Source organism: Psammomys obesus, unplaced genomic scaffold (assembly GCF_907164565.1).
Source record: "Psammomys obesus unplaced genomic scaffold, mPsaObe1.curated_primary_1811, whole genome shotgun sequence".
Classification (NCBI taxonomy): domain Eukaryota; kingdom Metazoa; phylum Chordata; class Mammalia; order Rodentia; family Muridae; genus Psammomys; species Psammomys obesus.
In genome coordinates this window covers 5008527-5032956 of record NW_026595981.1, presented here as the reverse complement: position 1 = coordinate 5032956, position 24430 = coordinate 5008527, and the positions used below count along the sequence as shown (strand labels likewise).

Sequence of the window (24430 nt, the reverse complement as noted above, 5' to 3'; positions counted from 1 at the left end):
CGAGTGGAAAACTCAGCGAATAAAAAGTAACCTTCCTAAACTAAGAAACTTTTCCCTCTTATCCCAAGTACTCTCAATGAAAAGTTCTCTTGCGAAGAGGCAAAAACAAGTCAAAATAACAACAAACCAGGAGCAGGATCATCAGCCCTAGGACCACATCCCAGCCGTCTCTGCTCTCTAGTCTGTAGCTCAAATGCCCGTTTCCTCCTCTTCCTTTCACCCTTCTCCCCTTACTCCGGCAGTCACACTTAGAAAGCCAATATTCACATTCTCGGACTCTTGGCAAGCAGGGGCTGGCGTGCATGCGTGCGTGCGTGTGTGTGTGTGTGTGTGTGTGTGTGCAAAGATCAAGGAAGGAAGGAAAAAAGGGGGAAACATTTCAGACGCACGGTTTCCCCTGCAAACAGCAACGTAAAGGGCAGCCTTGTGTCATTGGGCTCTCGGGGACGCTGGTGGGAACATGAAAACGATGTTCAGTGTGTGTGCACTCGGGAGTCTCCAGGCAAGCTGACGCCCCGGGGCAGAAAAGTAAGAAAACCTGTGCTTTCCCTACTCCTGCCCCTAGCAGCTACAGAAAATGGGGGTGGGGCGGGACATTATCTCGCTCCTACTAAGGATACATACACAAATAGACAGGGGGTTCCTTCAGTTATCCCCAGTTAGGAGAGTGGGGTGGGGTTACGGAAAGAGGGAACCCCTAACTAGTATGACCTGCCTCCTTTCAAAAAGGGGGAGTAAGGGAGAACGATTAAATCCAGATGAAGCGCCCCTGAACGAGCCCCCAGGTCGCTCATTCCCCAACAGCAAGCGGAAGGGCTGGGATAAAGGGGATGGAGGGCTGGTCACGGGCAAGGCCCCACCCCCCGGTTTAGGAGGGAAGGCGAGCCCATGGTTAACATCCGAATCCCCGGGCCGCCCCCTCGCGTCCCACCTCCCGGGCCCTTCCCCGGCCTGCGGGGCCCGCGAGGCGGCCGCTCCTTCCTCCCCTCACCCACCGCGTCCCCACCCCCACCCGCTCCCGCCTGCCGCGGGCCCGTTACCTGCTCGTCGAAGCGGCTGACCACGGCCTGGACCCATTCCACCGGCCTGTGTGCGGCCATGTCCTCCCCGCGACCCGGGGGCGGCGGAGGGCCGGGTGGGCCGGCGTCCGGGACCCGCCGGAGGGCGGGCGGCCGGCGCTGAGGTGAGGGCAGCGGCGAGCCGAGCGGCGGCGGAGTGCGGGCAGCTAGCGTTCCCACGGGGGTGGGGACCGGCGCCCGCGCGGCCCGCCGGGAGGGGGACGGGGGAAGGGGGGCGTTGGCGAGGACGCCGGGGGAGGGGGTGGGGAGGGAAGCCCGGGGAGGGGAGGGCGCCTGTGGGTGGCTCTCCCCACTAGCGCCGTCTCCCCTCAGCCATCACGGTCCGAGACGCCGCCATGACACCCCACCGGAAGTGGGATCCTTTCCACGGGCCCGGGGAGAGGGAGAGCGAGCGAGCTCGAGATTGAGAGCGCGGCTGGGAAAGGGGAGGGGGAAGCGGGAGGGAAGGGGCCTGCTGCGCATGCGCCCGCGCCGGCCGGTTTCATTAATGAAAAAGCGAGTCCTCCTGGAGGTGACGTCACCTAACTCCTCCGGGCCCGGAGGCGCGCGTCCCTCGCCGCCGCCGGTCTCCCCACCTAGACTGGCGCGGGGCTCTGGCCGGAGAGTCTGAGCCGGCTCCGGAGCGTCGGCTGTCATCGCCACCGTCGCCTCCGTCAGCCCTTCCCCCGCCGGCCTCCGGGCATGGATTGCTCCCGGGGTTGGAAGTTAGGGTGTCCTGAGGCTAGGCTTTCTCTCCCTTCGCGGATCTCCGCCGCGGATCTCCGCGAGAGGCTGTGTTCAGTCCCTCTCTGCCTTCTGGACTCAAAAATAGAAGGCGCACACTGCCACGCAGTCGATGGCGCTTCTGAAGGCTGCTGAAAACGGTTTGTAAAAGAAAAAGGCCAAGAGGGATTCCGTGATTTTTTTTTAAGGTCTCTTAAATTCCAAAGCAAGACCCAGGGCGATCCAAGTTCTCAAGAGATTCCCCGAGTCCCCAAACCGAAATTCCTCTAACTGAACTGAAGGACAGCCAATTTAATCAAACTTTTGCACGGTTGATAATGTAAGACTGAATACTAATTCACTATACTGTAAAGGCCTTTAAAGGGCCTGGCATACCCATTCATCGTTTCGTTTCAGCCTTTTAGCGAACCTTTCCAGGAGGGCTCATTAACTGATGAATACCAGGGCACTGGAGGTTCCAAAATATACCCAAGATCAGAGCTGATAGGTGCCAGAATAGTTTGGCTTTAAGGACCATTGAGAAGGGCGACCTCTCCAGAAAGAAGGGCCTTCCGAATGTCCACTGTCAGAGTTCCAAGGACTTAGGCAGAATTGACTGTGCTCTCTTAAAAAAGAGGCTATATCCAAAAGGTAGTTTGTTCAAGGTTAGCCTAGTCTGCATGGGGATTTCCAGGCCAACCAGGGCTACAACAATGAAACCACAAAGTGGAGCAGGGGGGGGAAAGGGTGCTCTTTATCTAACATTGGTCTTTGAAATGAGTGTTCTTCAATGCACTTTGCTTAGGTCAGTGTTAAAATGTGTTTGCAGATGGGCATCTAGGTGCTCCTCCTTTTTAGAGGCAGGCGAATCTTCATGAGTTCCAGGCCAACCACTGCTCCGTAGTATGACCTTGTCTCAGAAACATGTGTATACACTCCGAGCACACATTAGAGTCATCAACCATTAGCCACACAAAAAGATACCCACTGGTGATAAGGTGAAACAAAACCACAATTTTCATTTCACCACAGAAAATCCACGAAGCCAGTAACCCATGTACAAAGTGAAATCCGTAAGAGAAGTTTCAAGCCTGGGCAGGTTGGTGATCTTCCAAAATGCATATTCAAGGTAAGGTTTCATTTCACCAAAAGGACGGAGATAGGCTGTTTCTATGATCCCTTCTTGAAAGATGCAGCATGGATACTGACTAATTTCTTTACATGATGTCAGAAATGATGACAGTGCTGAAAAGAAATGAATGAATATTAAGTAGCCTTCTGTGCTTTCGACATCCAGGACTCCTGAAAAATCTCTTAGTCATAGCCTATAGCCCCAAATAGTATCCCAACGTGTCTAATTCACTGCTAAACATCTTCAACCTCCCTTTCCTTTTCTCATACTCTGAAAACCCTTGGCTAGCTCTTCTTTGCCCTGGTGTTTTGTCTTCATCTTTGAAACTCTTAGATGTGGCTGAGCCTTGGGTTCCCTTCCCAACGTTGGCATTCCATTGCTGAAAGTCCTCTGTCTCCTTCTTCTCCTTGTCCGGTTCCTTCCCCGATTGTCTCCGTTCCTCTCTAGCCTTAAGTGCTGGCTTTTTTGATTCTTCTTTCTTTACTCCAACCCCAGTGAGTGGGTTGATTCATTTTACTGTGCACGTGTACAAACTGCTATTTCCTCCCCTGCACACCAATCCTCTCTCATTGCAAATGGAAGTCCAGCCTTCTTCACCCAGCCTCCTTTTTAATGAACTCAGCCAGTTCTTGTAAACCAGTATTAAATATATATCCGCCTGTTCTACACCGTAAGCTTTATTAAACAATGCATAGTGCTATGATAAGGAATCTAATCACCAGTGAAGATAAAGCCTGCTTAACTAAGGAGAATCCCTACCCACCCCCACCCATGTTTAAAGCATGAATATCACTCAGCTGCAGACAGTTACTATCATGAAGGAATGTTGACCTTACGTTGCTAGAACTTCCAGTCAATCAAGAGAAGCTAGAAATCCAAACTTATGTATGGGTGTTTCTCTTTTTTGCATTGTGACAGCTAAATCACATTTTCCAATGTTGGACAGCCAAACAAAGTTAGCTGTCTGAATCTAGCTTATGGGAAGCAAGTGGCCTAGCTGTAGTCTAGTTGGGGGAAGGCATGCACTTCTGAGTAGAGTAGAATTCGGTTTGTACCCTAACTTCCCCTCTTCCAAACAGTCAACGGTGAGTAGTATTAGTGATGATGTACACGTTCAATACAGTTTTAAATGTATCTCCCTCATTTATTCCCCACTTTGTTAAATTAAAAAAACACCTGGAAATTAGTTTTCAAGAGTCTTTTCATTTTTGTCTGTATGAGTGTTTTGCCTGCATTGACATCTAAGCACCATGTGTGTGCACTGCTTGAGAGAGCCAGAAGAGGGCATCAGAATCCCTGGAACTGGAGTTACCGATGGTTGTGAGAAAATAGGTGGGTGCTGGGAATCAAACCAGAGTCCTCTGGAAGAGCAGCCAGTGCTCGTAACCACTGAGCCATCTCCCTCAAGAATCTTGTTCAAAGTCTCAAGGTATTTCCTCTATTCTACCCTCTCCCCCGTTCCACTGGCACATTCCTTCCCCACCCCTCTACCCCTGCATACCAAAGAGCACAGGCTCTTCTGAATGAAGACACTTGTTTGCCAGGAGGGTTAGTGGCCAGTAGCCCTCAGCTGAATACCACTCCAGGAATTGCCCTCAGCCAAGGCAAGCTTCTGCATGCCACATCACAGCACTTCCAAGAGAGCCTTTACACACTAGACGTGCCTTCAGGGTGGGACCACTCTGAAGGCTCTCTTGACTCCACAGTACCCTGGTGGCATAAGCTGCCAAGAAATTGATTGGCTGCAGCTTTTGCTGTGACTACATTTAATTCAGCTTCTATTTCTCCTCAGTCCCACTCACTCTGTTACTACAGTGATGCCGATCCCAAAGACACTAAGTCCCATGAAGGGGGTCTGACACAGTGGAGCTAAGTTACCCTATGACAAGCTGGCAGTGAGGAAGCCACAACCTTGTAGGTCTTTACATGCACATGAATAAAAATAAACCTTTTTTTAAAGAAGGCTAGGATACCAATGGAAGGACATACCAATAGGTGCAGTCTAGCCGGCTTTTTTCTTTTTTCTTTTTTTTTTTTTTTTTTTTTTGAGGGAAATGGTAGCTTAAGGACAAGAATAGGGTATATACCTGTAACCCTAGCACTTGGAAGATTAAAACAGGACAGTGGTGAGTTCGAGACCAACCTGAGCTAGGGCGACCCTGACTCAGAACAACAACCCATTCATATAAAACTATGTAACTGTGACTGCAGTAAACCTATGCCGTGGAGAAAGACAATGGAAGTCTTAGAGTGATTAATTACCAAAGGCTAAGGATAGAAGTCGGAGTGTCTCCTCATCCCCTTGAGAGAAGGCATAAAAAGCTGAGTACAAGACCAGGACCTAATTATTACAGCAGTAGAACTCCAATGATTTTCAAGTCTGGCAAGGCTGCTAGGCCAAGGTCTGGGCTACCAGTTGGGAAAAGTGGGACACTGATAATCTGTGACAGGGCATCGTTTTCTATCGTTTACAGACCTTAAAAACCCCACATCCCTTGCCAGACAGGCGTGGTGGCACTCAGGGAAGCAGAGCCAGGAGGATCTCTGTAAGTTCTAGGCCAGCTTAGTCTACAAATCAAGTCCAGGACAGCCAGGGCTACACAGAGGAACCCTGTCTCAAAAACAAACAAAAGCAAAAGCCCTTTTGAGAGCTCTGGTGTTGTAGAAGCCTCTGTCCTCTGCATGAAAGGCTCTTGCCTCATCATCTCTCATCCATAAGTGTATCTACCTTACAGAACAAAGTGGGCCCTTCTCAGACTCTACCAATACTTTTCACCTATATACCAGACTCACAACTGAAGTCAAACCACAAAATAACCCTTTCAAGGAAATGTTAGAACCACTAATGAAGGAAAGGCAATATGTATATAAAAGGAGATAAAGCCAGCCGGGGTGTGTGTGTGTGTGTGTAGAAGCTAGGAGAGTATGGGATCAGGTCCCCAGATTGTTTTGGGAAAGGAGGGAGGAGGAGAAAACATAATACTAAACAAAGCAGAGTTTATTGATATAAGCACATTCCTGTACTGTGGTGTCTACATCCTGGTTAGGCCCCCAGGAAATAGTGCTAATAGATTACTGGGATGGCTCTGTACTTGGCAAAACAGAAAAATCAGAGCTGTCTGAAAAAAACAACAGAATAAGAGAGAAATAGACACAGGGAAGCATGCACAGGTATTGCCAGCATCCAGGCACTCAGGCAGGAGGATCATGAGCTGGAGCCTGGAATGCATAGTGAGTATGAGACCAGCTTGAGCTCAGTACAAGACACACAGAGAGAGACTCAATGAAGTGGGTTGCTAGAGTGTACCTCCCCAGGCAGCAGCCAGCAGCGTTCTGCCGCCTTTCATAAGCTGATGACAGGGATGCTGCATTGCTGAGAATTTTCTTATGGTTCTTTTCTGGAGACCAGGGCTGCTGACAGACAGCATTAGAGTTAGGAGTAGTAGGCATCAGAGACTTCTAGATTAAGTACCATTGTTTTAGATGTCAGGGTTAGAGTGGGCCTGACCCCCAGTAAGCTGTGCACAAACTTAATAGAACACCAGAAGAAACTTAGCTGGGCAACCAATCAGGTCCAGTAAATATTTTTAAAGCCCAGGGATAGAGGGGGGAAAGACTGAGAAAGGCTGCCCCCAGCAAACAATCTCTCTCCCCATTTCTTGATCCAGGTCAATTTCTAGAATGCAACAACTCAAGAAGACTGGATTTTCAGCAAGTCAATGAAACAAAGAGGCCACTGGTCCTCCCTGACTGTAGAAGTAGTGTGGACATATTTAGTTGCTGGTAGAATTGCCACCTCCGTTTCTTTTGGCCTGTGGCACAAAAGCTGTCATAGCAGGAAAGATAAGGTGGAGGGCTCTGAACCTGTTCCTGTCCATGCCAACCAAAAGCATACATTCTCAAAACTAGCCTGCTGCCAGACATGATGGTACAAGCCTGTAATCCCAGTTCTCAGGAGGCGGAAGCAGGCAGATCAGGAATTCAGGGTCATCCTTAATTACGCAGGGAATGTGAAGCTGAGCTGTGGTGTGGGAAACCCCATCTCAAAAACAAACATGGCTGTCTTGAGGGAATGGCAGAAATGATAGACCAGGGACAGAGCAGCAGAGGCTCCTATTCACAACGCCGACCTAGCACCTGATTCTGCTGGGCACCCAACCTGCCAGAAATGTAGTGCAGTTTTCATCATTTGCTTTCTATCCTCCTTCCTACGAAGAAACCAAAGTCTCCAGGAAAAGTTAAAAGAAGCCTGAGCCCTCATCTTTCCTCAGGCGGTGATACTGACCCTGGACCATCCACATATGGAGTTCAGGTTGCATAGAACAAGGAAACCCTCCATTCTGCTAAGCATGTACATCCAGATTCAGAGCTGTAGAAAGCCCTGCCAATACCAGGGGGCGCTATGACTTGCAAAGACTGAGAGGCTTAAGTATCCGCTAAAGGAGGAACTCGGGAATGGAAAGAGAAATGACCGTGAGAAGAGTTATGGTGGATTGTAACCTGGAAGAGGTACACTAGAGTTTGGGGATTGGGAGGGTATTTGGTTGTTTAGGGTTGTTTTGTTTGTTTTGGTGGTGGCGCACACACCACCCACCACTCACCTCTCCCCCACTGGCTCGGTTCTTTGTCTAGGTGTAAAGCCTAGGCCAAGGGTCTGCTTGGACCACTTGTAAATACTTACATAATTCTCATTAGCACTGTTGTAACAAGACACTGTGAGAACGTTGGGTTAAGTCAGCCTGGTACTCCGGAGGCTGAAACAGGAGCACTGACAGGTGTCTGAGGTCAACCTGGGCTACACTGTGAGCTGCAGGCTAGATGTGGCTACAGAATAAGACCTTGTCCAAACAGAGCCAGAACAAGCAAGCAAGCAAACAAATCCAGGACCGCTAGGAAGGGATACAAAGAGAAATAAGACAGAAATCTACACTATCAGCCCTTCACTCCTCTTTTTTTTTTTGTAATAATTTATTTTATTTTATTTTCTGTGCATTAGTATGAAGGTGTCAGATCCCTTGGAATTGGGGGCATAGACAGTTGTGAGCTGCCATGTGGGTGCTGGGAATTGAACCTGGGTGCTTTGGAAGAGCAGGCAGTACTCTTAACCACTGAGCCATCTCTCCAGCCCCCCTTCACTCCTCTTACCGAGGCCTGAAAGAATTTCTCTCTTTTCCCTTTCCCCTAACTTCCACCTCTTCCCCTCCTCCACACTTGCTTCAGCCACTCCAGTTCTCCCTCCCCTGACCCTTTAAGCACATAGTCATCTCGTCCTCATCTCAGTCTTGCTAAGCCTCTAGCTCTACAGATATCAAACCACAGGCATGCCATAATAAATTAGTTTTGATTGATTAATCAAAGGAGAGCAGCTGGAAGCAATTAGTTACAGGCTAATTGTTATCAATGCCCAGGTAACAAAAGCTACTGTGTGGACTCATGCCTGTGTAATGTTCTGATCTAGGCATTAAAATGGGAAGTTATAAACAGCTAAGAAAAAGGCGTCTTTCCTCAAGGTATTCTAGTGGTTGGGGGGAGGCATTTTCTCTTCAGCCTTTAGTGATACAGTTTCATAAATATTCCTTGCAGTGAAGCATCATTCATTTCTTTCTTTTTTTTTTTTTTTTTTGGTCTTGGTTTTTTAAAGACAGGGTTTCTTGGTGTAGCCTTGGCTGTCCTGGATTTGCTTTGTAGACCAGGCTGGCCTTGAACTCACAGAGATCTGCCTGCCTCTGCCTTCCTGAGTGTGGAGATTGCAAGCTTGGTACCACCACCAGCCATGTCATTCATTTCTTCATGAATGCCTTTGCAGCTACATGGGTTGTACTGTAGCTGAACCTTGTTTTAATTCAAGAGGTGAGACCTTGTTATACTTCCAAGCAGGTCTCAGACATTGGACACAAATCACTCTCCTGCCTCAGCCTTCCATGTAGCTTGCTCAGCTTTATAATCGTGCCTCAGGTGTCTCCCAAAAGTCCACATGGTAAAGGATTGTCCCCAAGCAGCCTTTAAGATGTGAGGCCAGGTAGGAAGTCTTCAGGTTATTAGGGTACTAAGCTAAGAGAGAACAAGTCTCCAACTGTTCCCTGTCTCTGCTTCCAGGTTGCTATAGAGAGCAGCTTTGCTCTGCTGTGTGCAGTGTGCTGAGTATTCCTGTATGGAATGATTTAAACATATGCATCAGGCCCCGGGAGCTACTGTCTCATCATGACTGCGCTCCTTCCTCAGAGATGGCTCCTGTTCTTGTTAGCCACTTAGTCATGGGTGGAGGCTATGGGCAGAGGAAGAGAGGAGGCAGCCAGCTCTCTGATACGGCAGCTTCTTCTTAGGGGCTCTCATTGCTCCAAGACGCCACACCCACAGCATGGCAGTGTTGTCCTGTCTGCTGCCGCTCACAATGAAGGGAAAAGGGGGAAAAGTACAGGGACTCCATCGACCCTCAGCCACAGACCCTGATGAGCCTGACCCCCTTGACGGCTCCCACGTCCCTGGAGAAAGACAGGGCTTGGCTGCTCAGGTGTGGCTGCCTTGCCCAGTCTGAAGGGAGAAAGGATGGAACAGAACGGATTCTTTCCTGTAGTTCCCAGCAACCTCAGAAGTTTCTCCAAAATTCTTACAGAGTCTCAAGTGAGAAACTCAAGGCCGCACCATAGGAGAGACCTCTAGCCTTGTCCTGTGGAGACTCAACTCTGCTATTTTCCTCAGGACTCTGAAAACCAAATCCTCCCCTGCTCTCAGTTTTTCCAGCTGTGCCATGACACTCACCAGAGTGAGCTGCTCCATTTACACAATCTGGGTTGTGTGACAGAGGAGCAGGACGACTAGCTGGCCGCAGGCGCAAGCCAGGGCAGCAGCCCTCTTCGTAGACCAGCACAGGGGCAAGCAGTCCTGTGACCTGTTCACGGATCGCCTAAGATGTAGAAAGCCATGTGTCCTTGCATTAGAAGAAACTGGCTTGGGAGGCTGTGGGGGAGGCAAGGAATATTTGGGTAACAACATATGAAACATGGCTGTGAAACAGACAGGATGGGTGGAGTTATGAGCGGGTCCAGCAGAGAGTGAGGGGAATGCCAGGGATGGAGCCATTCTGGGCAGAGCCCTGGAGGTCTGGCTGAAAGACTGGAACTCATTGCTCCTAGCCTACGTACAAAAGATGAGTGTTGCCCAGGTGCGAAACCACAGCTACGGCCTAGCTTGGGTCTCAGAAAAGCAAACATATTTAATCATCTTCAGGAGTCGGAGATGCAGGTTTATCTTTGGCCACAAACGCATGCATCTTTTTGTAATGTCAAGATCTTGGTTTCAGCATCTGCAGTTTACCTAGACAGAATGGGAGCACATGAGAAGGATGTTAGAGGTCACAGTATGGGCGGAAAGTCTGGGGTGCTCATCCCAGGAAACAAGCAGGAACCATCAGAGCTGAGTCAACAGGAAACCCTGCCAGAGTGGTGACTTACAGGAACATCACCCATAGCCACAGCCACTGCCAGACTATCCCATGTCATCTGCTATGGACACCCCCAAGGTCTCCCATGTCCTTGCTCTATGACCCTCTTTGCATCTTTCTGGCTATAAGCATCCCATGAGCTAAGCCAGAAATCAGAAGCAGGAGTGTTCAGACTCTCCCATTAAGACTCTAAAATGAAACTCTCACTTATAGGAAGGGGATTTAGTGTTGTGTAATCCCTGGCCTCCCAAAACCATTCTGTTCTCTTCCAATTTCATCCAAAAACATGGTAGGCTTCTGAAGAATATGTTTAAAATTCAGCTATTTGTTTTATATCACACATGACATGGAGCTGCATACGACACGGTGAATTAAGTACGTGGCCTGCACTCAGAGCAGATCTGGCTTGAAGCACAGAGCTGCCATCAGCAAGATAATGCAGAGCACCTTGATACGTCATTTCCTAAACTTCTTTCACCCTTAGCGTTTTCTTTACAAAATAAGAACAATGGAGCTGACGGCAGTATGGTGCACACCTGAGGTTCTAACTTCTTAGAGGCCAAGACAGGAGAATGGCTTGAACCCAGATTCCAGGTCAGCCTGCACAGCGTAGTGAAGTAGAAAGAATTAGTAGGGTCAGCCTGCACAGCGTAGTGAAGTAGAAAGAATTAGTAGTGTAAGCAGGAGGATCACATGTTCAAGACCAACCTGGGAAGGAAGAAGAAAGTGAAACCAGGCAGGGTGGTATATGCCTGTGATCCCTGCTCTCAGGAGACAAGGTCAGGAAGATGGGGAGTCCATGGTCAACCCTGGATACATAGTTTATATTTTAAGCTCATTTTTGTTTTAGATGCATGGGTGTTCTGCCTACATGTATGTCTGTGCACATATGTTCAGTAGTACAGAGCCTGTGGAGACCAGAAGAGGCTGTCAGATCCCTGGGTCTGGATTTAGAGATGCCGATGAGCCGCTAGGTGGGTGCTGGGACCTGAACTCAGATCCTCTGAGGGAGCAGCAAATTCTCTCAGCCACCTCTTCAGCCCTGCCACACAGCAAGTTTGAGGCCAGCGGGCTTATTAAGGCCCTGCCTCAAAGGGGTTAGGGTCTCGACAGGGTGGCGCAGACAGAGGCAAGCAGATCCCTTTGAGTGTGGAGCCGCCTTGGTCTACATAGCGAGAGCCTTTATAAAAGGAAAACTCAAAAGTCACTCTCTCCTCTGCACCTAACACTTGACCCTCGACCTCCCCACGCCTGAATGCTGCTGCTGCCACCTGTTGAAGTATTTGCACACATGGAGGAGGGCTGCGCTGGGACCCTTGCCCATCCTAACACAAGCTCCTTGTGACCAGAGGCTGTTAGTTTCAAGGCTCTTTCTACAGCTTCAGGGAACCCAATGCCTCGGGCCTCACCTCCCTCGGCACTTGCACTCAGGCGCACACACGCGAGAACACGTAGACACATAATTAGAAATAAGCTTTTAAGTAAAGAATAAAAATGTTTGTCGCATAGCTGTGCATGGAGAGTGAATCAGATACCTTCTGTACATTTTGGTTTATAATAATAAATAAACACCAAGTGTGTCTGCGGGTTGCTAGTGAAAAAGGCCCTCCCAGGAGGGTGTGCGTCCTTCTGCAGCATTGCCACATGAACGTTTCTCCTTTGGTCATCTGGCTGAGATCCTTTTGGCAGCAGGAAGCCATATTGTGGGAAATGCTAACGCTCACTCCAGATCACTGGGAACTGTCGCTTCTGCCCAAAGCAGCTGAGCCTCTCCAAGCGTGTTCGCTGACCTGTCCTCCAGGGATGCCTCTCGGGAGAGGGTGCTATGGCCAGAAAGTTTGGCAAGTGACTCCACTTCTACATAAAACCCTGGCACATGGAGCTAGATAAATGGATCCACAGTTGAGAATGCTGGCTGCTCTTCCAGAGGTCCCAAGTTCAATTCCCAGCAACCACATGGCAGCTTACAGCTATCTGCAATGGAATCCTATGCCATCTTCTTCTGGTGTGCGCATGTACACATAGGAGAAAAACTCTCATATACATAAAATAAATAAATTTCAAACTAACTAACCAAACACTGGCACAGGGCTAGAGAGATGGCAGGGGAGGGCACCTGTAGTTGAAGGGGAGAAATAACTCCTGAAAGTTACCCTCTGCCATCCACGTGCACACTGCTGCCTGTGAGAGCCCACAAATAAATAAGTAACTATCTTGCTGGGGTTTGTTTTGTTTTTGTTTGTTTGTTTCTGAGACGGGGTTTCTCTATGTAGCCTTGGCTGTCCTGGACTTGCTTGGTAGACCAGGCTGGCCTGGAACTCACAGAGATCCATCTGCCTCTGCCTCCTGAGTACTGGGATTACAGGCATGCTTCATGCCTTTTTTTATAGGTAAATGTCTTTGTTGGAGTTTATATTTCTGTGATAAAACACTATGGCCAAGCCAGGAGCAGTGGTGCACGCTTGTAATCCCAGCACTTGGGGAGGCAGAGGCAGACGGATCTCTGAGTTCCAGACTAGCCTGGTCTACAAAGTGAGTCCAAGGCTACAGAAAGAAACCCTGTCTTGAAAAAAATTAAAAACAAACAAACAAAACCCACCATGACCAGCAGCAAGTTGGGGAGGAAAGGATTTATTTCATTTTACATGTCGTAGTCCCTCATCCAGGGAAGTCAAACCAGTAACTCAGGACAGGAACCTGGAGGCAGGAACCGAAGGAAGGAAACAGAAGCCCTGGAGCAGTGACGCTTACTGGCTTGTTCCTCATGTCTTGTTCAACTGCTTTCTCATAGCACCTCAAACCACCAGCCAAGGGGTGACCCTGCCCACAGCAAGCTAGGCCCTTCCCACATCAATCACCACTCAAGAAAATGCACACAGGCCCAAGTTAGTGAGGGCATTTTCTCTGTTGAGGTTTCTGATTCCCAAGTGACTCGTCTGTGTCAAGATCACATTAAAAAAAAAATTAGCCCATACAATAATTAAATGCAATAACAACAATAATAATATCACCCTGGTGTGGTGCACATCTGTTAGGGGCAAAGGGAAGTGCTTGCTGGCTAGACAGTTTAGCTGAATCAATGATCTCCAGGTTCAGTGAGAAACCCTGCTTCAAAGGCTTAGGTATTCAGCGATGCTGACCTCTGACCTTCATTTGCACAAAGCCACAGAAACATATCCACACATACACACAAAGGAGAGGGACAGGGAGAAAAGAAAAAAGATAAGAAAAAGGAAAGAAAAAAAGGTAGACGCTGGACAAGCAGAAACAAGGACCCAGCCAGGCCCCCAGCAGGAGACCCTAGGATAAAAATCTCGCCCAGCTGGACGAGGTGGCGTACACCTGTAATCCTAGCACTATTCAAGGAAGAAGCAGGTGGATCTCTGTGCCAGCCTGGTCTACCAAGCGAGTCCAGGACAGCCAACTCTACACAGAGAAACCCTGTCTCAAAAAAAAAAAAAAAAAAAACATAAAAAGAAAAGAAAAAAAAAAACAAAAACAAAAACTCCCAGGCACTTGCAGACTCTGCTGGAGGGGAAAAGTCCTACTCTAGCAGCCCCAGGGGAGAATACCAAAGACTCAGGTGCAAGCCTGTGTAAAGTGATAAAGATCTGGGAGGAGGAGCTCATAGAGCACCTGTAGGATGGCTCTCTCTAAGAACCAGAGCTGTCATAAAGCCATTGCCCAAAAAATAAATTTAAAAAAGTTTTTAAAAAACTGTGGATAGCAGAATAGCAAATCAACAACAACAACAAAAAGTGATACAGCAGCTCAAGCCACAGAGAAAATGTGGCTGCGGTTTGCATGCCCTAAGGCTTGGGGACTGGAGAGATGGCGCCCTGATTTAAGAGCTCAACTGCTCTTCCAGCACCCACATGGCTGCTCACAAGACTAATTTTGTTGTCCTTTTCTGGCCTCCTCAGGCACCAGGTACATGTACATACATGATGCAAAACACTCATACACATAAATTAAAATTACAAAAAAAAAAAAAAAAATTAGAGTGCTTGCCGTTCCTGCATTGGACCAGAGTTAGGTTCTCAGTGCCCAGATGAGGCAGGTCACTACCACCTTAAATCCAGCTAGGGTGCCCTCCTCTGGCCTCCACAGGTACCTGCACACATGTAGCATAAACAAACACATTTTTAAAAAATAAGCTGGGCATGGTGGTAAATACCTTTAATCCCAGCACTTGGGAGGCAGAAGCAGATCGATCTCTGAGAGTTCATGGCCAGCCTTGTTTACATGGCAAGCTCCAAGACAGCCAGGGCTACACAGAGTAATCTTGCTTCAAATAACAACAACAAAAAGTTAAAAATATTTTTTAATGGTCTGGGCATGGTGGCACACACCTTTAATCCCAGCACTTGGGAGGCAGAAGCAGCTGGACCTTTGTGAAATTGAAGCCAACCAGGTCTACAAAGTGAATTCTGGGTCAGCCAGGGGCTACAATCTGAGACTTCCTGTTTTCAAAAAAAAAAAAAAAAAATGAATGACTTCCTTTTTTTTAAATTTTTTTAATTTAATTTATGTATATGAACTCTCTGTTTTCATGCACACCGGAAGAGGAAATCAGATTCCATCACAGTTGGCTGTGAGCCACCATGTAGGTGCTGGGAATTGAACTCAGGACCTCTGGAAGAGCAGCAAGTGTTCTTAACTGCTGAGCCATCTCTCCAGCCCCATGAATGACTCCTTGCCAGCTGAAAATGGTGACATACACATCTGCAATCCCCCAGTAGCTAGACTGTGACATGTTCAAAATCAGCATAGGCTACATAGTATGTGAAATGATCAAGTCCTAATTTTCCATCTGCAATTCTCATCCTTTTCTTTTTGTCTTTTCTTTGTGTGTTTGTTTGGTTGGTTTGTTGGTTGGTTGGTTGGTTTTTGGTTTTTTGAGACAGGGTTGGTTTCTCTGTGTAGGTTTGGCTGTCCTGGAACTCACCCTGTAGACCAGGCTGGCCTCAAACTCACAGAGACCCACCTGCCTCTGCCTCCCGAGTGCTGGGATCACAGGCGTGCGCCACCGCACCTAGCTTGCAAATCTCATCTTTCATCACCCTCTTTGCACTGCCTAGTATTCTGTGGCTTGGGGGCTGACCACTGCCCTTAGACAGTCCTGGTTTTGAATAGGAAATCTGTTCCTCTTTAGCCAAGGGACTCTGTCAGATTATGAAACTTTTGTGTGCCTGGGTTCCCTCATCTGAATAACAGGGACAATGACAGCTCTTAGGGCGCTTCTGAGGAATCCACGAGTTGAGTTATGAAGTATAAATCCCTCAGAATAATGTTTATTAGTGAGGAAAGCACTTTTTTCAGGGACTGTCCATGAAATGGATTTCTTGTTAGGGCCACTGGTAGAAAAAAATGTGGAAATTTTTTTTCGAAGTTTATTACATGTTATTTATTTATTTTACGGGGTGGGTGGGGCATGAACAGACAGTGCCGGTGGACCGAGGGCAATTCACAGGGGTCTAGATCTCTCCTCCCACCGTGTGAATCCTGGGGACTCTATCTCAGATCACCATATTTGTCCACAAATAACTGAACCCACTGAGCCAGCTCCCTGGCCTGACCTTGGGTATCTGAAAGGGAGTTCTCTGCTTTTCTCACCCAGCTACCCCTAAACAGTAGGATGGGGTAAGCATGGAATAAAAGAAGAAACTGTGTTCCAGGTAGTCACAGACCCAGGAAAAAGAAAACCCAGTGAGAAGAGAGAGGTGACTGGATCAGAAAGTAGTTAACTCACAGATCTAGAGACAAGAAGCCCAGAGAAAAAGTGAGAGCCTAGCCTGTGTCAAGCCATCCCCAGTGTTGGATTTCAGACCCCAGACAAGTGGCTGAGGTACATATTTAACACACCAAAGTGGACCTGGCCTCCAGATTCTCCCAGAATCCCTCAATCCTGCACTCTATGCTCAACTTTCCAGCCCAGGGGCTGGGCTTCCTCTTTCCGAAAAGCTCTTCCCTATATGTGCCAGAAATTTTGGTCCCCCTCTCTGTTCTTTCTCTCTTTCTCTCCCCTTTCCCTTCTGTCTACCTCCCCATGGCGACTTCCTCTGCCTCCTCATTCCTTGGGACCAATGAACCTGCCTGAGCTACACCCAACAAACCTGCCTTTATGCTTTAATCTGACTTGAACTGGCTCATTTCACCGGCAGAGAAAACCTATTACCTGGTACCAAAAAGTAGAGGTAGCTCAGACCTGTGACCCAGGAGGAAAAGAACATGGCCTGAAGGCCTAAGAACCCAGAGTGTTTTCAGAACATGATCATTGCAAGTCCCAGCACAGAGCCCTCACAGCAAAGATGGCTGCCATGAAATGGAAATACCTGGACCACCACTGCCAACCACTAGGCAAATGAGCAGACTTTAAAACCGGGTCCTAGAGATCAACCCCAGGTTGTCAAGCTTGGCAGTACAAGCTACTGGACCATCCTGCCACCCCTAGCACTATGGTTTTGTTGTTGTTGTTTTACTAGCACACAAAACTAAGAGTTAGAGTTAAAAAGTCTGCTCATCCTCCCAGCTCGAGGCTGGGTACACTCCCTAACTGGTAGACTGCTCAGTCACCAGGAGCACACAAGCCAAGCAGAGCGGCCCACCCCTGTACTCTCACACTTCTGAGAGGCAGGAGGATCAGAAGTTCAAGGTCACCATTTGCTGCCGAGGGAGTCTGAGGCCAGCCTGGGATCTAGATAAGGTCCAGCCTCAAAACAAAACCAGAAACATGCCATAAACTGGGCCTCGCGGTGTGCGCCTGTCATCTCAGCTACCAAGAAGTTGAAGCAGGAGGATGACTTGAGCCTAGGAGTTTGAAGCCAGGCTGCAGAGCAAAACTGTAACTAACTGAAGGAACGAACAAACGAATGGATGAATGAGTAAGTTCATATCTCATTTAATACTTAGTAAACACCAGCAGTGATTTCCAAATTACACTTCAAAACATAATGTTCTGCATGCAAACAAGAAAATGCCTTAGCTCAAAGGAAACCAGACCAGGCCAGGATGGAATTTCCTCTGGGCCCCAACTCAACAGGATGACACAAGTTCCGAATGAAATTAAAGCATGACTACAGTGGATCTGGGTTTGGGATTCTAATTTAGAAACAAGAGGTGGGAGGACGCTGAATCAGATGCTCCTTCCAGCGAGAACCCAGTAGGTTCCACCCGCTGCGGAACGTCGGAGTTTGGGAACGGTGAAGTTTTTGTCCTCGATGCCTCCCAAGTGCTTTGGGAGGGGGGAGGGGGAGGGCGCTGCTGTGAGTCCTCCATTCCCAACCACAGCAGGACGCCGCATGGCTGGCCTCTGCGGAGGGGAAATAATCCACACCTTGGTATGTTAATTACACTTGGCCCTTGGCGGTCAGGCTGAAAACACAGCTGGACTGCTGTGTGATGCTACAGGCCCTGTCTTGTCTGGCTGGCTCTGCTTAGAAATGAAGAAAGAGAGGAAATTCATTCAGGTTTTGCCTACAGTTAGGATTTGCTCTTTACAGTTTTTTTTATTTATTTTTTCCCCCTTCAGATAGAGCATCCCAGAGAGACTGGACTGGATAGAGAAGTGTAATCCTCTTTCCATTCTCTTCAAAGGTAACACTTCCCAGTTGACTTTTTCCATTGGGTGCACATTCTCCTTGGGGCAGGTCACCTTGTATTGTACACAAAAGGTAATATAACGTAGGGCTGGTCAGACGAACCCTCTTTGCCATCCATGTTCACAATATCTCATTTCTTTTTCTGGTTAAAAGCAAAGGGTCTGGAGAGATAGCTCAGAGGTTAAGAGCACTGGCTGCTCTTCCAGAGGTCCTGAGTTCAATTCCCAGCAACCACATGGTGGCTCACAGCCATCTATAGTGAGATCTGATGCCCTCTTCTGGCGTGCAGGTGTACGTGCAGGCAGAGTATAAATAATAAATAAATCTAAAACAGAACGAAAAAAAAATTTTCATTAAAAAAAAGTGTCAAAGTCCCAAAGTTTTGACAGAATCTTCTAGGAATTAGACCTTCAGATGGACCGAAAATGAATAATGGGGGCCTGGGGGATGATGGTTCAGTGGATAAAAGTGCTTACCACAGGGCTACGCAGAATGGCTCAGGGTTAAAGTCAAGACGCCCTGATCCTTAGCACTTTTCTGCCCTCTGTGGACAAGCAAAAGAGGGCACCAGATCTCACCTTGTGCTGGGACTTGAACTCTGAACCCCTGGAAGAGCAGCCAGTGCTCTTAGCTGCTGAGCCACCTTTCCAGTCCCTTTTTTAGGTTTTTTTTTTTAGAAATGGTTTCTCCGTGTGTAGCCGTGGTTGGTCTGGATTTTGTTGACCAGGCTGGCCTCAAACTCGCAGAGACCCGCCTGCCTCTGCCTCCTGAGCGCTGGGATTACAGGCGTGAGTCCCCACGCCCTGTAGGTCTTCATTTTTAATTTGAGGGCACAAAGAGTCCCTGCCTAGTTAAGTGCCGTACAGCACAGGAAGTGTTTAGCGGGGCGTCAACACACCAATCAATCTCACGGCACACTCCACATGCAGATCCGTACAGCACCCACCCTGACCCCGTCCGAAGCCCACTGTGCCGGAAGTTGCCCGTAAGCAGGTGCTACGTGTATCCCAGCCTGCGCAGAGCGTGGAGTGGCAGCCGCGGGCAGCGGGAGCTGCCTTCCTGTAACCACCGCGGTAGTTGAGAAGTTCTCGTGGCCTAACCCAGCACGTGGATGCCAGCTGGTGAGCTGCGGGGCTTCCACGACAATGTGCTGTGCACAAGCTTAGCCGATTCTGCAGGCGCTGCCGGGGATCCTGGGAACTCGGAGGCTGTAATCCTTCACTGTTGAAAGTCACGGCCCTGAAGCCCGTCGTCAGTGCTGCTGCCGAAACGACCAATCCTGGGATTATCAGAATAACCCTTCTCATTGTAGCAACAGGGCTTCCTTCAGTAGATCCCTTCAGGCATGTGTTAAAAACAGAAAGGAAAACCAGGGGACCGGAGCGACCGCGTAGCGGTTAAGAGCGTTTGTTGCTGTTGCGGGGGACCAGGGTTTGCAAGGCTTAACATTTGTTTGGTTCCCAGAGCCCGCAGGGTAGGACGAAACCCTCTGTAACTACAGTTCTAGGAATCCAGCACCCTCTTCCGACCTCTGCAGGCACCGGGCAAGCAGGTGGTTCAGACAGAAATTCAGATGAAACATCCGTACACATAAAATAAAAATTAAAAATATTTTCAAGGGAGGGGAGGAAGGAAGGGCTTATGGGGGGGGATACAAAGTGAATAAAGTGTAATTTATAAAAATAAAAAAAGAAAAATATTTTCAAATTAAAAAAACAAAACAAAAGTGACAGCTCTTGCAGAGGCCCCAGGGTTGGTTCCCTGGTGGCTCACAACTGTCTGTAACTTCAGCTCTTGGGAATTCAATTCCCTCTTCTGACATACATGGTACACTTACATACATGCAAGCAAACACCCATACACATAAAATAAAATTTTTTAAAAAAGAAAACAAACACGGACTGGAGTTGTTGCTCAGGGGTAGGGTGCTTAGCTAGTGTGTTAGTCTACAAACCACTGAAAATTACATCTAAGTAAAACAAGAGATACTCAGCATAAGAGTATATTATGGGGCTGGGGAGCTCTGAAACTGAGGGAGCCAGCCTGAAGCAGGAGTGAGATGGAGGTGTGTCCAAACCCCGAAAATCTCATCTTGACACCAGCAGGAATAGGGCAGGAGTAGGACCATTCCCTCCCTGTGCTGGGCCGGGGTGTCCTGGCCAGGTAACCTTACAACCCCCACCTCTGCCGTCTCATCCGGCAAGCACCTGGAATTCCTCTTCAAGCAAAGAAGGCATTCCCAGCATCTTAGCCCGGCCAGTGGTGTACACTCACCCAAAAGCCTCTACCCACTTCCCAAAGGTTTAAATAACCTTTGTTCCCCCTAATTACACTGCTCAATGAATCCTGCCTCCGAAGAGACTGTTTGTGTTCATTGCACAGCGGGACTCTGACTCAAAAAAATTAAAATTAAATCCTAAGAAGAAAAAAAACCTCATTAAGCTCTAGGTTTTGTGGTGTGTGTGTGTGTCTGGGGGGGTTCCTTTTCTTTTTTCTTAGAGATTTATTCACTTATTATTTATACAGTATTCTGCCTGCATTTGTGCCTGCAGGCAAGAAGAGGGCACCAGATCACATTATAGATAGTTGTGAGCCACCATGTGGTTGCTGGGAATTGAACTCAGGACCTTTGGAAGAACATTCAGTGCTCTTAACCTCTGAGCCATCTCTCCAGCCCCCATGTGTGGTTTGGTTTTTTGAGACAGGGTTTCTCTGTATAGCCTTGACTGTTCTGGACTCACTTTGTATACCAGGCTGGCCTCAGACTCACAGAGATCCACCTGCCTCTGCCTCTGCCTCTGCCTCTGGAGTGCTGGGATTAAAGGCATGCACCATTATGCACAGCCACAGCTGTTTTTAAATCATATTTTCTAGTTATTTCTCCCTGCAAAGACTTCTAACAACTCTCCTGTCATTTCCTTTTTTTTTTTTTTTTTTAACCTTAGATCCTTCTGGCCAGAGGTAAGGACCTCTTTAAAGCAGATCTGGGAAGTTCCCTCAATGCTAAGTTAATAGGAATCACTGTCAAGTGTTCAGTGTTCTTATTTTCTGTCTTTTAGAAGGAAGCACACAAATGGTGGGCTTATGGTTTAGTCAAGTAGCACGTTAGTCTCCTGTTGCTGCTGTACCAGACAGCCACAAAGTTAGTGACTCAGAACAGTACACATATACAGCGCTGTACTGCACTTTCAGAGGTGAAATTCCTAAATCAGTTTCACTGAGATGTAGCTCAGGGTCTCCAGGATCGATTCTTTCTAGAAGTTTTGGGGAGGGCCCACTTTCTTGCCGCCTACCTTCTCAGGGCTGGCAGTATTCCCTGCCTTCATCCCCACCCTCTAATTCCCATGATCATGTCTCCCCGTCCTGCCTCTGTTCCTCCTGTCTCTCTGGAAAGAAACCTTATGTCCCATTGAGCTTAACTGGTTACCTCCACACTTCTCCCAAGTGTGATTTTTGCAATATAAGGTAGTGCTTACAGGTTCTGAGGACTAAAGTTTATCCGCTCCATCACAGACAGCAACAAACAGCTCCGGTTTCCTTGGTCTGTGGGGTTCAATGCAAGGTTACATGAAGAAGGGAGAACATGAAATCAAGAAAGCCAACAGACACAGAAAGGGGTATCTCTAGTGCTTTGTGCTAAAAATTCTAACAGACGGGGCTGCAACGTGAGGCTCTAGGGCAACAGATAAGCTCTCATAAACATAGTTAAGTGTCTGTAAGGGTGGTAGTGTTGTGTTGGGCTGTCTTTAAGGCTTTTTGTTTTGTTTTTTTGAGCCAGGTTTCCCTGAGTAGCCTTGGATGGCCTGGAACTCCCTTTGTAGACCAGGTTGGCCTCGAACTCAGATCTGCCTGCCTTTGCCTCCCAAGTGCTGGGATTAAAGGCATACGACACTGCACCCAGCTGTCTTTAAGATTTGTTAAAAGTACTATTATTATAACTTATGTATATGGGTGATTTGCATGTATGTAGGTATGTACATCATTTGCATGCCTGGTACCCACAGAAGCCAGGAAAGGATATCAGATCCTCTACTTGGGAGCTGCCCTGTGGATGCTGGGAATTAAACCTTGGTCCTCTGCAAGAGCAACCAATGCTCTTGGCCATTGAGCCAACCCTCCAGACCCTCTTTAAGTGTGTTTATTGTAAGTACCTTTGTGTTCTGCTCTATGAATGGGCGAGCAGGGAGCAAGCCGTTCTGGCCTTTGAATGGCAGGTCTTTTTCTTCTGTCTAGTAGCTCAGAGTGGGGAACAGAGCCAGCCTGCACCCCGGAAACTGATCAGGTTGTCTTCCCGCAGCCTGGCTGTTTTGGATACTTCATGACCACTCTTGAGTATACTCCAGCTATGAGGACCAAGGTCTATGGCAGCAGAAGACAGGACTTCTCCAGGAGGCCTTGCTCCAGTCACAATGACTCAAGACAAACTGCACGCCCAAGATAAAACAAACTCCAGTGAGCTTTAGATGACCCTGAAGCTCACTTCAGATGGTATGGGAGCATCTGGCCAGTCACTCGGCAAGCGTGCAGTGATTGAAATAAAAAAGAATGAATAGAAATAAAATCATGAAGAAGCCAGTGTTTGGTGGCACTGTTTCTGTGTGCTAACTGATGCAAACGCAACCCTCTACCTACATGCCGTACCCAGCACTCCTTGCGATAAAATCAGGCTGGTCATATCACCTTCTTGAGTTAGCCAGGTGACGGTCTCCTGTATTGCTCCCAGAGAGTACATTAGTCCCTAGTTCCAGTATAAAATAGCCCTTTCCTGCTTGGTCTCTTTGCCTGCTCTTTATTTTATTTTTTGGTTTTGTGAGACAGGGTCTCACTACGCAGCCTTGACTGGCCTGCAACTCACTACATAGACCAGGCGGGTGCCGCTCATGGAGATCCACCCACCTCGGCCTCTGGGCTGCTGCACCCGGCAGACAGGCCCGAGCTGATAATAAAAACAGATGGTGGGGCCACAGAAGCACTGGAAAGAGAGCAGTGGGGGAGTTCCAGAGAGCAAGAGGACAGAGGTGACAAGAGATGGAAGAAGAATGGAGAAGGCAAAGAGCTAAGACCTGAAGAGAGCAGAGGGCAGTTCCATCGGCTGGAATAGCCCCCAAGAGCTGCAAGCCCCCGCGAGCTGGCAAACGCTGAAGGCTGAGGTCCCAGCACTCAGGGCTTGCTGCAGCTCTAGCTCCTGCAGACATCAAAGGTCCTGACACTTTAGGCTTAGACACTGTAACACCAGCTGGCACCAGTTGCTGCTGTCTGCAGCTGTTTCTAACCGCCGGCTAAAACCAACGATTTCCCTAACTGCCAAGTACAAGGCCATTGGCAATTGGAACCCAGAAGCGGCAAGAGTTCCGCTTGAGTTCCTAGAGTTGTATGTTTCTGGCTAGGCCACAAGTCTCTAGTCATCAAGGCTTGGAGCGATAAGCTTCTGAGTTTGTCAGCCCAACCCATAAGTCTTGGTTTCCAAGGACCCAGAATGGCTAACACTAAGGAGCTGTTTCTTGCTTATTAATGATTTCTATTTAGGAACAGCAAAAGGTCCTAGGCCAGTTCATTGGTGACTCCTCTACCATCATAGCAACTGTTTTAGTTTCCTCTTCTTCTTGTGTTTTTTTGGTTTTTTTTTTTGTGTGTGTGTGTGTGTGTGTGTGTGTGTGTGTGTGTGTGTGTCTTCAGCAGGCAGACCAAGTCATCCAGATCCCATTCTGAAAAGGGATCTTCTTTTTGCCCCATAATTGTACAAGGCTGTTTTGTTGGCTATTAAAGTTTTATTTTATTTGTGTGTGTTTGCAGAAGGGGCATCCACAGGGGCCAGAAGAGGGTGTTGGTTCTCCTGGAGCTGGAATTACAGGCAGTTGTAAGCTATCTGATGTGAGTGCTGGGAACCAAACTTGGGTCCTCCAGAGAAGCAGCAGGTGCTCTGAACCACTGATCCAATGGTAACTTTTGGATCAGTCGCCTTAACTTTGCTCAGGGAAACCTGGACAGAAAAATACCCAACCAATGCATAGGGGGCCATAGGTCTTTTTCTACAAAAAGGGTTGGGAGGTAGCAGCTGTTCTGAGATGGCCTGTCTCCTCAGCCACCCTAGCCTCCTGATCTAGCTCCAGGTCAGTAGGAGACAGAAAGGATGAACCCTGAGAAATAAGAACCCCTCTGAGGGGTCCTCCACCCTCCACAGGAGCAGAAACACACCCTGAGATGTGAACACACGACAATTGAAGAAGAAAGATTATAGCATGCTCCCAAATGCAAAGTGCTTTGGAAAAGCTGAGGTCTGTCAGGGTGACCCACACTCTAATCTTGGGCTCTCGTGATGGGAAAACAAATGTAAATCACCAGAGGAAGTCTTCATGGCACCTCGGTATGTTATACAAAGCCACAGACGGGCGCTCCTAAGCTTTGAGCCAGCCATGAAACCAGACCTTAGACAAGCTCCCAGGACACTGAGCTTAACTGAGAAACCATCATTTCA

At 48.1% G+C, this 24430-nt stretch overlaps 1 protein-coding gene and 1 long non-coding RNA gene across 8 annotated transcripts in view; one reads left to right on the top strand and one right to left on the bottom strand.

Moving 5' to 3' along the window:
• Positions 1-1249, bottom strand: part of Nf1 (neurofibromin 1) — a 236566-nt gene extending 235317 nt beyond the window's left edge. For all 5 annotated transcript variants that reach the window (XM_055620212.1, XM_055620216.1, XM_055620214.1 and 2 more), the window contains exon 1: positions 1041-1249. In XM_055620212.1, the coding sequence (XP_055476187.1) occupies positions 1041-1100 (60 nt within the window). In that variant the 5' untranslated portion in view covers positions 1101-1249. The remainder of the gene's footprint in view (positions 1-1040) is intronic.
• On the top strand, positions 451-22525 carry LOC129686331 (uncharacterized). 3 transcript variants are annotated; one of them, XR_008721597.1, is made up of 4 exons: positions 451-528; positions 2814-2910; positions 17886-17950; positions 22253-22525. It is a non-coding gene; the product is annotated as an uncharacterized LOC129686331 (long non-coding RNA). The 3 variants fall into 3 exon arrangements; XR_008721596.1 differs by lacking the exon at positions 451-528 and adding an exon at positions 1125-1183; XR_008721595.1 differs by lacking the exon at positions 451-528 and adding an exon at positions 1828-1942.
• The last annotated feature ends 1905 nt before the right edge of the window (positions 22526-24430 follow it).